Genomic DNA, 14,068 nt, shown 5'->3' on the forward strand with positions numbered 1-14,068 from the left:
ATAGAATATTAACAAGACAATAATAAATATGATATAATTCAAACATCTATCAGATCGTGTCCAACCTGTGGGTTGACCATGAGGGGCACCCCTCTGGGTTTGTCTGGGGAGGGGGGCACTCCTCCGTGCCCCTGGAGGTTGATCATGATGGGCATGTTGCCCTGCTGGGTGCCAGGCATCCTCTGGGACTCCCCGGGGTTCATCATGCCCCTGGGGGGGTTCTGCCCACCTGGATGGAGGGGCATCCGGTTTTTAGCCTGTTCCTGCTGCATCTTCATGACCATCTGCTGCTATAACACAACCGGAACAAATTAGCTATATAATCCATAGTTAACATGGAAAATGTGTCGTGACGACACACACGCAGTCGATGGTACCTGTTGTTGCTGCTGTTGATGGTGTGGTTGTTGCTGCTTTTGTTGTTGTTGTAGATGATGAGGGTGCATCTGTGGCTGGCCTTGAGTCTGACCCAGAGCTCCAGCCACCCCCTGTTGCTGTCCTGGAGGAACTTGCATTCCCTGCATCTGCTGTTGCATCTGTTGCTGCTGTTGTTGCATTTGCTGCTGTTGCTGCAGCTGCTGTTGTTGCAGCTGCTGCTGTATATGCTGCTGTTGTTGATGCTGCTGCATGAACTGCCTAGGCACCTGCTGTAGGACTCTCTGGTCTCCAGGCTGACCTGGGAAACCTGACATGAGAAAAAAGGACTGATAAGAAGCCACTCAACTAAAAGATACAAGTGTGAGTGAGCAAACCAAGAATCATGAACATTGCATACCTGTAGGTCTGTTGGTGAAGTCTGAAAGTTTGGGTCCAGAATGGTCCATGCCCACCCCCTGTTCCCCACTCAGTGCTGGCAGCTCTGGGTCCTCCAGGCAAACACCCACATCCAGACCCCTGGGTAGAAGAAAATAATACCTCTAATGACTAACCATGTTCAATACCGAATACTTTGTGTGGATATAGCTTAAGATTTCAATAACATTCAGCTCCTTACCCTAGCCCCTCCATCAGCTGTTGTCCCTCCCCTACTTTGGGCTTCTTCTTGCGTGGTGGTTTCTTCTTCTTGGGTTTGGCCTGGCCAGGTCCTCCAGCCCCCTGCTTCCCCCCAGGTCCAAACTGACTAGCCGAGATGTCACTCTGGAGCAGGTTGACCAGGAGAGGACTGGTGAGCGTCACGTCCTTGTTCACTGGGAAACCCCCTGCCTGAGCGCACAACCCACTCATAGGCATTTGACCCCCGAACTGGGGATTGAAGTTCATCCCGTGACCCGGGAAGTGGCCGTTGCCCACCTGCATGTGCTGGGGGGCTCCAATTCCTGTCATGCCTTGCTGCTGTTGCTGACCCTGCATGTCCTGGAGCATCTGTTGGACACTGCCCATGTCGCCTGTACAGCCACTGGGGTCTCCGAGAGCATGTGGGTGTTGCTGCGTCGCCTGTTGTTGCTGCTGTTGTAGAATGGCTTGTTGTTGGAGCTGCTGTTGCTGTAGCTGCTGTTGGACCAGAGGATGACCACTGGGGAGTCTCATCTGACTGTGCATACCCATGACCTGGTTTGGGTTGCCACCCATGGGGACCTAAACAGATTTAGGAATGAGCAAGTGAAATAATATTTTCCTACACAGGGATTTTTTTTTTAAAGAAATGGAATACCTGTTGGGGCTGCTGCTGGGTCATCTGTTGATGTTGTTGTAGCTGGTGTTGCTGCTGCTGCTGTTGTTGGAGCTGAGCCATTTGCTGCTGCTGCTGTTGTTGTTGTTGGCCCACCTGAGCTTGCTGGAACTGAGACATGTTACCGGGCCCGTTAGGAGACGGACCCCGCATCATCTGACCTGGCATGACCCCAGCTTGACCTTTCACCCCAAACGCATGTTTGTTTCCTTGCATCTGTTCCATCATGGAGTTTTGCTGTTGTTGCTGCTGATGCTGCTGTTGTAGGAGCATCGCCTGGTGCCCCTGCCCTCCAACCACCTGGCTGTGCATCACCCCCTGGCCCTGCTGGGGCACCAGCTGCTTGGGTGGGGTCATGCCTCCTCTCTGCCCTGGGTTGAGGGGTCTGGAGAGGACTGTTTGCCCCGGACCCCCACCCTGGACCATCTGGCTGGGGGACGAGGACACAGGCTGGCCCTGGAGGCCCATCATCTGGTTCTGGAGGCTGGGCTGGCCCATACTGGGGCCTGAGGTGGTGCCTGGGGGCTGGCCGGCCATGCCACCGTGGAGGCCCGTGACATTGGGCTGGGAGTGGCACGGACCTTGCATGTTGTTGGGGGTGGAGGCTGACGACTGGGCTCCTGAAATCAGATCATAAGAGAATGACACTGAAGTTGGCCTGATACAGATTAAATCATATCACTGTATTGTCTGCTGGGTTAGTCCACTTGATTTTAATCACTTTTTGACAACACCTCTTTTGATTTTAACTAAACTGAAGAAGAAAAAAATATATGTATATATATATATATATATACACACACACAGTTGAAGTCAGAAGTTTACATACACTTAGGTTGGAGTCATTAAAACTTGTTTTTCAACCACTCCACACATTTCTTGTTAACAAACTATAGTTTTGGCAAGTCAGTTAGGACATCTACTTTGTGAACGAAACAAGTCATTTGTCCAACAATTGTTTACAGAGAGATTATTTCACTTATAATTCACTGTATCACAAATCCAGTGGGTCAGAAGATTACATACACTAAGTTGACTGTGCCTTTAACTTCTTTGGGACTGGGGGGCAGTATTGAGTAGCTTGGATAATAAGGTGCTCAGAGTAAACTGCCTGCTACTCAGGCTCAAATGCTAGAATATGCATATAATTAGTAGGATTTGGTTAGGAAACACTCTGAAGTTTCTAAAACTATTTGAATGATGTCTGTGAGTATAACAGAACTCATATGGCAGGCAAAACCATGAGAAAAAAATCCACCAGGAAGTGGGATATCTGAGTTTTGTAGTTTTTCAAGTCATTGCCAATCGAAAAAAACAATGTCTATGGGGTCATATTGCACTTCCCAAGGCTTCCACTAGATGCCAACAGTCTTTAGAACCTTGTTTTAGGCTTCTACTGTGAAGGGGGAGCGAATGAGAGCTGTTTGAGTCAGGTGTCTGGCAGAATGCCATGAGCTAAATCATGCGTGCGCCCGTGAGAGGTAGCTGCGTTCCTTTTAATTGTTCGGTTGAAACATTATTGAAGATTTATGATAAAACATCCTAAAGATCGATTCTATACATTGTTTGACATGTTTCTATGAACTGTAATATAACTTTTTAAACTTTGTCAGAACTAAGCGATCGCGCATTGAACATTTGGATTACTGGGCTAAACGTGCAAACAAAAAGGATGTATTTGGACATAAATGGACTTTATAGAACAAAACAAACATTTATGGTGGAACTGGGATTCCTGGGAGTGCATTCCGATCAAGATCATCAAAGGTAAGCGACACCTCTCCTTCTTTGGAAAATGGCTGTATGTTTTTTCTGTGGCTAGGTGCTGACCTAACATAAATCGCAAGGTATCCTTTCGCCATAAAGCCTTTTTGAAATCTGACACAGCGGTTGAATTAAGGAGAAGTTTATCTATAATTCCATGCATAACACTTGTATCTTTCATCAATGTTTATTATGAGTATTTCTGTAATTTGATGTGGCTCTCTGCACTTTCACCGGATGTTTGTTTGAGACAATGCATTTCTAAACATAACACACCAATTTCAAATGAGGTTTTTGGACATAAAGATTAACTTTATCGAACCCAACACACATTAATTGTGTAACATGAGGTCCTGTGAGTGCCATCCGGTGAAGATCATCAAAGGTTAGTGATTAATTTTAACGCTATTTCTGTCTTTTGTGAGCCCTTAACTTGGCTGGAAAATGGCTGTATGGTTTTCTGTGACTAGGTGCTGATCTAACATAATCGTTTGGTGTGCTTTCGCCGTAAGGCCTATTTGAAATCGGACACTGTGGCTGGATTTGCAAGAAGTTCATATTTAAAATGGTGTATAATACTTGTATGTTTGAGGAATTTTAATTATGAGATTTCTGTTGTTTTGATTTGGCGTCCTTCAATTTCACTGGCTGTTGGCCCACATATGCAAGAGAAGTTAAACAGCTTGTAATTATTATGTAATGGCCTTAGATGCTTCTGATGGGCTAATTGAAATCATTTGAGTCAGTTGGATGTGTACCTGTGGATGTATTTCAAGGCCTACCTCAGTGCCTCTTTGCTTGACATCATGGGAAAATCAAAATAAATCAGCCAAGACCTCAGAAAAATTGTAGACCTCCAAGGGTCTGGTTCATCCTTGGGGGCAATTTCCAAACACCCGAAGGTATCACGTTCATCTGTACAAATAATAGTATGCAAGTATAAACACCATGGGACAACACAGCAGTCATACCGCTCAGGAAGGAGATGTGTTCTGTCTCCTTTAGATGAACGTACTGTGGTGCGAAAAGTGCAAATCAATCCCAGAACAGCAGCAAAGGACCTTGTGAAGATGCTAAAGGAAACAGGAACAAAAGTATCTAGATCCACAGTAAAACGAGTCCTATATCGACATAACCCGAGAGGCCGCTCTGCAAGGAAGAAGACACTACTCCAAAACCGCCGTAAAAAAGCCAGACTACAGTTTGCAACTGCACATAGGGACAAAGATCGTACTTTTTGGAGAAATGTCAGCTGGTCTGATGAACCAAAATATAATTGTTTGGCCAAATGGTTCTTCCAAAAGGACAATGACCCCAAGCATACTTTAGAAGTTGTGGCAAAATGGCTTAAGGACAACAAAGTCAAGGCATTGGAGTGGCCATCACAAAGCCCTGACCTCAATCCTATAGAACATTTGTGGGCAGAACTGAAAAAGTGTGTGCGAGCAAGGAGGCCTACACACCTGACTCAGTTACACTAGCCCTGTCGGGAGGAATGGGCCAAAATTCACCCAACTTATTGTGGGAAGCTTGTGGAAGGCTACCTGAAACGTTTGACCCAAGTTAAACAAATTAAAAGGCAATGCACCCAAATACTAATTGAGTGTATGTAAATTTCTGAACCACTGGGAATGTCATGAAAGAAATACAAGCTGAAATAAATCACTCTATTATTCTGACATTTCCCATTCTTAAAATAAAGTGGTGATCCTAACTGACCTAAAACAGGGAATTATTACTAGGATAAAATGTCAGCATTTGTGAAAAACTGAGTTTAAATGTATTTGGCTAAGGTGTATGTAAACTTTCGACTTGTACTGTGTATAATACACTGCTCAAAAAAATAAAGGGAACACTAAAATAACATCTCCTAGATCTGAATGAATGAAATATTCTTATTAAATACTTTTTTCTTTACATAGTTGAATGTGCTGACAACAAAATCACACAAAAATGATCAATGGAAATCAAATTTATCAACCCATGGAGGTCTGGATTTGGGAGTCACACTCAAAATTAAAGTGGAAAACCACACTACAGGCTGATCCAACTTTGATGTAATGTCCTTAAAACAAGTAAAAATGAGGCTCAGTAGTGTGTGTGGCCTCCACGTGCCTGTATGACCTCCCTACAACGCCTGGGCACGCTCCTGATGAGGTGACGGATGGTCTCCTGAGGGATCTCCTCCCAAACCTGGACTAAAGCATCCGCCAACTCCTGGACAGTCTGTGGCGTTGGTGGATGGAGCGAGACATGATGTCCCAGATGTGCTCAATTGGATTCAGGTCTGGGGAACGGGCGGGCCAGTCCATAGCATCAATGCCTTCCTCTTGCAGGAACTGCTGACACACTCCAGCCACATGAGGTCTAGCATTGTCTTGCATTAGGAGGAACCCAGGGCCAACCGCACCAGCATATGGTCTCATAAGGGGTCTGAGTGTCTCATCTCGGTACCTAATGGCAGTCAGGCTACCTCTGGCGAGAACATGGAGGGCTGTGCGGCCCCCCAGAGAAATGCCACCCCACACCATGACTGACCCACCGCCAAACCGGTCCTGCTGGAGGATGTTGCAGGCAGCAGAACGTTCTCCACAGCGTCTCCAGACTATAACATCTGTCACATGTGCTCAGTGTGAACCTGCTTTCATCTGTGAAGAGCACAGGGCGCCAGTGGCGAATTTGCCAATCTTGGTGTTCTTTGGCAAATGTCAAACGTCCTGCACGGTGTTGGGCTGTAAGCACAACCCCCACCTGTGGACATCGGGCCCTCATACCACCCTCATGGAGTCTGTTTCTGACCGTTTGAGCAGACAGATGCACATTTGTGGCCTGCTGGAGGTAATTTTGCAGGGCTCTGGCAGTGCTCATCCTTGCACAAAAGCGGAGGTAGCGGTCCTGCTGCTGGGTTGTTGCCCTCCTACGGCCTCCTCCACGTCTCCTGATGTACTGGCCTGTCTCCTGGTAGCGCCTCCATGCTCTGGACACTACGCTGACAGACACAGCAAACCTTCTTGCCACAGCTCGCATTGATGTCCCATCCTGGATGAGCTGCACTACCTGAGCCACTTGTGTGGGTTGTAGACTCCGGTCTCATGCAACCAGTATAGTGATAGCACCGCCAGCATTCAAAAGTGAACAAAACATCAGCCAGGAAGCATAGGAACTGAGAAGTGGTCTGTGGTCCCCACCTACAGAAGCACTCCTTTATTGGGAGTGTCTTGCTAATTGCCTATAATTTCCACCTGTTGTCTATTCCATTTGCACAACAGCATGTGACATTTATTGTCAATCAGTGTTGATTCCATAGAAGTGTGATTGACTTGGAGTTACATTGTGTTGTTGAAGTGTTCCTTTTATTTTTTTGAGCAGTATATATATATATATATATATATACATACATACATACATGTGTATATACACACACACACACACACACACACACACAAAAATGGGGTAAAAAAGTATTTAGTCAGCCAACAATTGTGCAAGTTATCCCACTTAAAAAGATGAGGCCTGTAATTTTCATCATAGGTACACTTCAACTATGACAGACAAAATGAGAAGAAAAAAAATCCAGAAAATCACATTGTAGGATTTTTAATAAATTTATTTGCAAATTATGGTGGAAAATAAGCATTTGGTCAATAACAAAGGTTTATCTCAATGGTAATGACAGAGGTCAAACGTTTTCTGTACGTCTTCACAAGGTTTTCACACACTGTTGCTGGTATTTTGGCCCATTCCTCCATGCAGATCTCCTCTAGAGCAGTGACGTTTTGGGACTGTTGCTGGGCAACACGGACTTTCAACTCCCTCCAAAGATTTTCTATGGGGTTGAGATCTGGAGACTGGCTAGGCCAATCCAGGACCTTGAAATGCTTCTTACGAAGCCACTCCTTCGTTGCCCGGGCAGTGTGTTTGGGATCAATGTCATGCTGAAAGACCCAGCCACGTTTCTTCTTCAATGCCCTTGCTAATGGTAGGCTTTGTTACTTTGGTCCCAGCTCTCTGCAGGTCATTCACTCGGTCCCCCCGTGTGGTTCTGGGATTTTTGTTCACCGTTCATGTGATCATTTTGACCCCACGGGGTGAGATCTTGCGTGGAGGCCCAGATCGAGGGGGATTATCAGTGGTCTTGTATGTCTTCCATTTCCTAATAATTGCCCCCACAGTTGATTTCTTCAAACCAAGCTGCTTACCTATTGCAGATTCAGTCTTCCCAGCCTGGTGCAGGTCTACAATTTTGTTTCTGGTGTTCTTTGACAGCTCTTTAGTCTTGGCCATTGTAGAGTTTGGAGTGTGACTGTTTGAGGTTGTGGACAGGTGTCTTTTAAACTGATAACAAGTTCAAGCAGGTGCCATTAATACAGGTAACGAGTGGAGGACAGAGAAGCCTCTTAAAGAAGAAGTTACCGGTCTGTGAGAGACAGAAATCTTGCTTGTTTGTAGGTGACCAAATACTTATTTTCCACCATGATTTGCAAATAAATTCATAAATAATCCTACAATGTGATTTTCTGCATTTTGTTTCTCCTTTTGTCTGTCATAGTTGAAGTGTACCTATGATGAAAATTACAGGCCTCTCATCTTTTTAAGTGGGAGAACTTGCACAATTGGTGGCTGACTAAATACTTTTTTGCCCCACTGTATATAGTTGATACATACCTTAGCCAAATACATTTAAACTCAGTTTCACAATTCCTGACATTTAATCCTTGTAAAAATTCCCTGCACCATAGCATTTCACAAATGTATGTCCCACTGGAATTGAGATACAGATTATTTCACTTATAATTCACTGTATGTAAACAATTGTTGGAAAAATGACTTGTGTCATGCACAAAGTAGATGTCCTAACCGGCTTGCCAAAACTATAGTTTGTTAACAAGAAATGTGTGGAGTGGTTGAAAAGGTAGTTTTAATGACTCCAACCTAAGCGCATGACCCTAAGTGTATTTAAGGGAACACCCCCCTGAAATGGACAAAATTGAATGGGAAGTCATTGGCACTGGACAAACCATATACACGGTGTCCAATACCACTCAATTGAGCGTCATTTCATTCAAAGTTGATTGCAAATGCCATATGGCAAATGCCAAGTGCAACACTTTAAAAAGCCAACAGATGGCGAGTGCGCTCCACCGTGGATTTTTATATCGCAAATGTAATACAAGTCAACATCCAAAAGTAAAAACTTATCACCCCCTTAAAAAAAGTGCTTTCTGGACCGTTTTTAGAAATTATTTCGAATTGTGTCAATTACACATGTATAAGAGCTGTATCAACATACTTTAGTCATATTTTATTATCATCATTTAAAACACATACATGCCATAAGAAATGTCCCAATGCAATAGGAAAGATTTAAAAATGCCAAATCAGGATGTTATGTCCATTATTCCTGTACCACCACGAATTTGACATGCTCAAAAATCCCGCAGAAATGCAAAATTGACTGGCTTGATGAACTCGGGATGGCCGGGCAGTGATAGTGGTTCCTCTCCTTCGCTCGTTGTATTGATTTCACCAGGTCCATTTGGTGATGTTTTTTCACTGTTGAATCATATTGCAAATGCATGTGCATTTGCAATATGTTTCAATGGGCATTTACCATCACGAATTTGGCATGCTCAAAACTCCTGCAGAAATGCAAAAATTGTCTGGAATGATGAACACAGGATGGCCGGGCAGTGATAGTGGTTCTTCTCCATCGCTCGTTGTGTTGATTTCATCATGTCCATTTGGTGATGTTTCTTCACTGTTGCAAATGCACTGTGCATTTGCAATATGTTTCAATGGGCATTTACCATCACAAATTTGGCATGCTCAAAAATCCTGCAGGAAGGCAAAATTGACTGGCCAGATGAACTCGGGATGGCTGGGCAGTGATTCTGGTTCCTCTGCATCACTCGTTGGGGTTGATTTCAGAATGTCACTTTGGTGATGGTCCCTCACTGTTTAAACATATTGCAAATGGACAAAAGTCACCAGCAAGTCACCGTCCATCAGTCAATTAGATATCATTCTGACACCAACCTGATTCAAACTGACACCACACCCACTTTTTCCAACTATCACATACTTCAGAGCTGGCCCAAAATTCACAGCACCTTCCGTTCAAACCATATTAAAAACGTAAAACAAGTAGTTACATTCTAGCTGCGGGTCCAGTTCTGACATTATGTGTAGGCCTATGTGAGGCGAACCCGAATCCCAAGTTTCGGCTCAATAGGTCATTTGGTGCCCGAGCAAGACCCTAATTGATGCTGAAAATCCACTTTTTTCCATGCCTTGCTACGGGGTCCTTGAATGAGCTATCTGACAGAAACGTTGGGTTCGGTCTCTATGGGCCGAGCCGGTTTCAATGAACTTAGTCTTGCGTCCGAGACTTTTCTAAATGTCGTCATTTTCGTAATGGTCAAAATGAATTGAAGTCATTGCAAATGTACGAGGCTGTTTTTCGGTCCGAGAACCTTCTAAAGCCAAGTAACTCACCACGCACTATCGACCTGAGGTCTAGAACAAGTTTCTAAAGTTTCAGAACTCTTGGTCTGACGGTGCTTTTTTAGTTCAAACAAAGGTAACTATTACAGGCACTGTCCATCTCTACACACCACACTGTGTCCCTCTGTCCTAGCTGTGTGTGTGTGATTTTTTCTTGGAAATTTTATGGGAGAAATTACTAATTTACAGTTCATGGGGTTGCCTAATCACACATATGAAGTTTTGAAAAGATCTGAACTTTTTAAACATTTGAAACAGCCCCTATGACATAATTTAAGGAACTTCCGGTTGGCACAGGAAGCTATAAGTAAACACATATCCTGATTGGGGTATGCCTTTACAGAATCCTGAGTTTTAAGTGTTTACGTTAAGAACTGACCGATTTACACATGGTTGAATGCACTATTTATCACAAACTGCTGGTTGGGTATGGAAAAACACTTTTAGGGTGATTTTAACCACTTCCGGTTGCTTCAGGAAGCATGGAATCAACACAGGTAGACCTCATAGTGTCCTGATGGACTGTCATTGAAGGCAGGTTCATAAGGCATTCATAACCCACATAGGCTTCAGGTTGACTTTAGAGGAGCAGGCAATGTATTCCTATGGGGAGAGATGTCATTGTAATCTATGAGATCAAAAAAACCTGATTAACTGTTAAGGGTTAATGCCACACGGTCAAGGTTATGCTTGCACAGATCTGGAGGACCTCAGGAACGTACATGAGGTCGAATTGTGCTTCCCACCCTAACGGTTCTTTCACTGTCACCCAAAAGCAAATGACATTTAGGGCCAGGCTTTTTTTTGGGCCTACTTTTTTCACGGTCGCTGCACTCAGAGTGAGCTACGGTCAAGAGGGGCATCTTGTTGAACTCAGCACGGCCTAGAGAATATGGAAATGCCATTGCAGGCTCTGTGCGTCTTTAAGCACCGCACTTTGTCACTCCATCATGCTGTTTGTGTGTGTGTGTGAGAGAGCTTTTCTTTGACATCTGTTGGGAGAAATGTCTGATTTACAGTTCATGAGGGTTACCTAATCACACATATGAAGTTTTGAAAAGATCTGACCTTTTTAACCCTTCGAAACTGCACCTATGACACCATTTTAAGGCACTTCCGGTTTACAAAGGAAGCTGAAAGTGAACACATATCCTCCTTGGGGTAGGCAATTATATAATTGTTAGTTTTAAGTCTTTATGTTAAGAACTGACTTATTTACGGAGGGTTTAGTGAGTGTGTGTTATTTCAGAAAAATCATAGAAATCTCGCAGAGCACACTTTAAAAAGATTCGTATGAACACGTTGCAATTGGATCTGTAACTGTTTAAAAAAGAAATAAAAATTTGAACATCACCAATTTGACATTTTACGATTTCTCTTAAATGATGATAGATAAATGGCTGGTTCTTTGTTTATTGACACCGTAGGTTCCTTTACTTTGACGTGAAGCAGAAAAAGTATTGCTTTATTTTCATTTTGGACCTTTAATCCCAGAAAAATGGCCATAACTCAAAAAGCCTAGACGCCATCTTGTTCGGGGCCAACTGCCCATTATGCCAAACCTATGCACACCAAGTTTCGGCTTTGAAATATTTTCCGTTTAGGAGATAAGGCCACATCGTTATTCGTGATGTTTTGTACATTTGCAATATGATTCCATTCGCCCTCTTGTGGGATTTTCCTGGGACAGTGGAAAATTTACCAAAATTTGATTATTTTATAAAACGGAAACCGAATGTCCGAGAGAGTTCGTTTGATGAATTCCTGGAGGATCCGACGCCGTCCGCAAATTTTACAAACGTTTTCGGACGTCTAGTAAGGGACCGTACATTTGTAATGTGGACTTTCTCACTAACCATATGGCAAATGTCAAAATGTTCCCTTACGGTATGTAAACTTCCGACTTCAACTGTATATAAAAACCTTTCAACATCAATTATATAAAAATCTGAGTTGTTTGGGTTGTGCCCGCCCTCAGTTGAGACAAAGCATGCTCTTGAATAGAGGGTGGGTGTCAAGTTTTGGCTGATAAATGCACTAAAATGGGAAAAGCACAGGCATTTCAACTTTCAAACGGTAAATTACAGTGTCAATCTTCCAAATTAAATCATAGTAATATAGATAATAGAATAGACATGACCAATTAAATTGACAGTCAACCGTGTGCAGACCGGAGGCCATCTTTGCGGTAGCAATTGGAAGTTTACATTTTTATTTTAATCTAAATTTTATGGTGTGCAGTCAAAAAGTGATTGAAATCACATTGAACGACCCTGCTAGGGCTTTTTCTCTCACTACGTTCAAAAGTTTGTGGTCACTTAAAAATGTCCTTGTTTTCCAAGAAACCATACATGAAATTAGTTGCAAAATGAACAGGAAATATAGTCAAGATGTTGACAAGGTTATAAATAATAATTGTCCTTCAAAGTGCTTTCGTCAAAGAACCCTCCATTTGCAGCAATTACAGCCTTCCAGACCTTTGGCATTCTAATTGTCATTTTGTTGAGGTAATCTGAAGAGATGTCACCCTATGCTTCCTGAAGCACCTCGGTCTTACGGTCAAGCTGCTCCCACAACAGTTCAATAGGGTTGAGACCCGGTCACTGTGCTGGACACTCCATTATAGACAGAATACCAGCCGACTGCTTCTTCCCTAAATAGTTAATCAATCAAATTGGTCCTGGTTAGTTCCTGGATGGGAGACCAGATGCTGCTGAAGTGGTGTTGGAGGGCCAGTAGGAGGCACTCTTTCCTCTGGTCTAAAAAAATATCCCAATGCCCCAGGGCAGTGGTTGGGGACACTGCCCTGTGTAGGGTGCTGTCTTTCGGATGTGACGTTAAACAGGTGTCCTGACTCTCTGAGGTCATTTAAGATCCCATGGCACTTATCGTAAGTGTAGGGGTGTTAACCCCAGTGTCCTGGCTAAATTCCCAATCTGGCCCTGAAACCATCACGGTCACCTAATAATCCCCAGTTTACAGTTGGCTCATTCATCCCCCTCCTCTCCCCTGTAACTATTCCTCAGGTCGTTGCGGAAAATGAGAACGTGTTTTCAGTTAACTTACCTGGTAAAATAACATAAATAAAAAATAGTTTGGAGCTGTGCTTTGGGTCAATGTCCTGTTGTAGGAAAAAATTGCCTCCAATTAAGCTCCGTCCACAGGGTATGGCATAGCGTTGAAAATGGAGTGATAGCCTTCCTTCTTCAAGATCCCTTTACCCTGTAAAAATCTCCCACTTTACCACCAGCAAAGCTCCCCAGACCATCACATTGCCTCCACCATGCTTGGTGGCATCAAGCACTCCTCCAGCATCTTTACACTTTTTCTGTGTCTCACGAATGTTCTTCTTTGTGATCCTCAAACTTAGATTTGTCTGTCCATAACACTTTTTTCCAATCTTCCTCTGTCCAGTGTCTGTTCTTTTTATTGGCCAGACTGACTCTGAGATATGGCTTTTTCTTTGCAACTCTGCCTAGAAGGTCAGTATCCCGGAGTCGCCTCTTCACTGTTGACGTTGAGACTGGTGTTTTGCGGGTACATTTAATGAAGCTGCCAGTTGAGGACTTGTGAGGCATCTTGTTTCTCAAACTACACACTAATGTCCTCTTGCTCAGTTGTGCACCGGGGCCTCCCACTTTTTCTATTCTGGTTAAAGCCAGTTTGCGCTGTTCTGTGAAGGGAGTAGTACACAGCGTTGTACAAGATCTTCAGTTTCTCGCATGGATTAGCCTTAATTTCTCAGAATGAGAATAGACTGACAAGTTTAATAAGGAAGGTATTTGTTTCTGGCCTTTTTTTTAGCTTGTAATCAAACTCACAAATGCTGACGCTCCAGATACTCAACTATTTTAAAGAAGGCCAGTTTACTTCCTTCTTTAATGAGAACAAAAATGTTCAGCTGTGCTAACATAATTGCAAAATGGTTTTCTAATGATCAATTAGACTTTTAAAATTATAAACTTGGATTAGCTAACACAACGTGCCATTGGAACACAGGAGTGATGGTTGCTGATAATGGGCCTCTGTATGCCTATGTAGATATCCCATAATAAATCTGCCATTTCCAGCTTCAATAGTAATTTACAAATTGAACAATGTCTACACTGCATTTCTGATCAATTTGATGTT

General features: G+C 43.4%; 1 protein-coding gene across 1 annotated transcript in view; it reads right to left on the minus strand.

Moving 5' to 3' along the window:
* The window catches only part of LOC135559092 (nuclear receptor coactivator 6-like), a 40,833-nt gene that overhangs the window by 12,946 nt on the left and 13,819 nt on the right, over window positions 1-14,068 (minus strand). Inside the window, 5 exon segments of the mRNA XM_064993459.1 lie at window positions 66-290; window positions 378-685; window positions 776-894; window positions 995-1,575; window positions 1,652-2,289. Of these exon segments, the coding sequence (XP_064849531.1) occupies window positions 66-290; window positions 378-685; window positions 776-894; window positions 995-1,575; window positions 1,652-2,289 (1,871 nt within the window).

The sequence above is a fragment of the Oncorhynchus masou genome, chromosome 17 (genome assembly GCF_036934945.1).
Source record: "Oncorhynchus masou masou isolate Uvic2021 chromosome 17, UVic_Omas_1.1, whole genome shotgun sequence".
In the NCBI taxonomy this organism is placed as follows: Eukaryota; Metazoa; Chordata; class Actinopteri; order Salmoniformes; family Salmonidae; genus Oncorhynchus; species Oncorhynchus masou.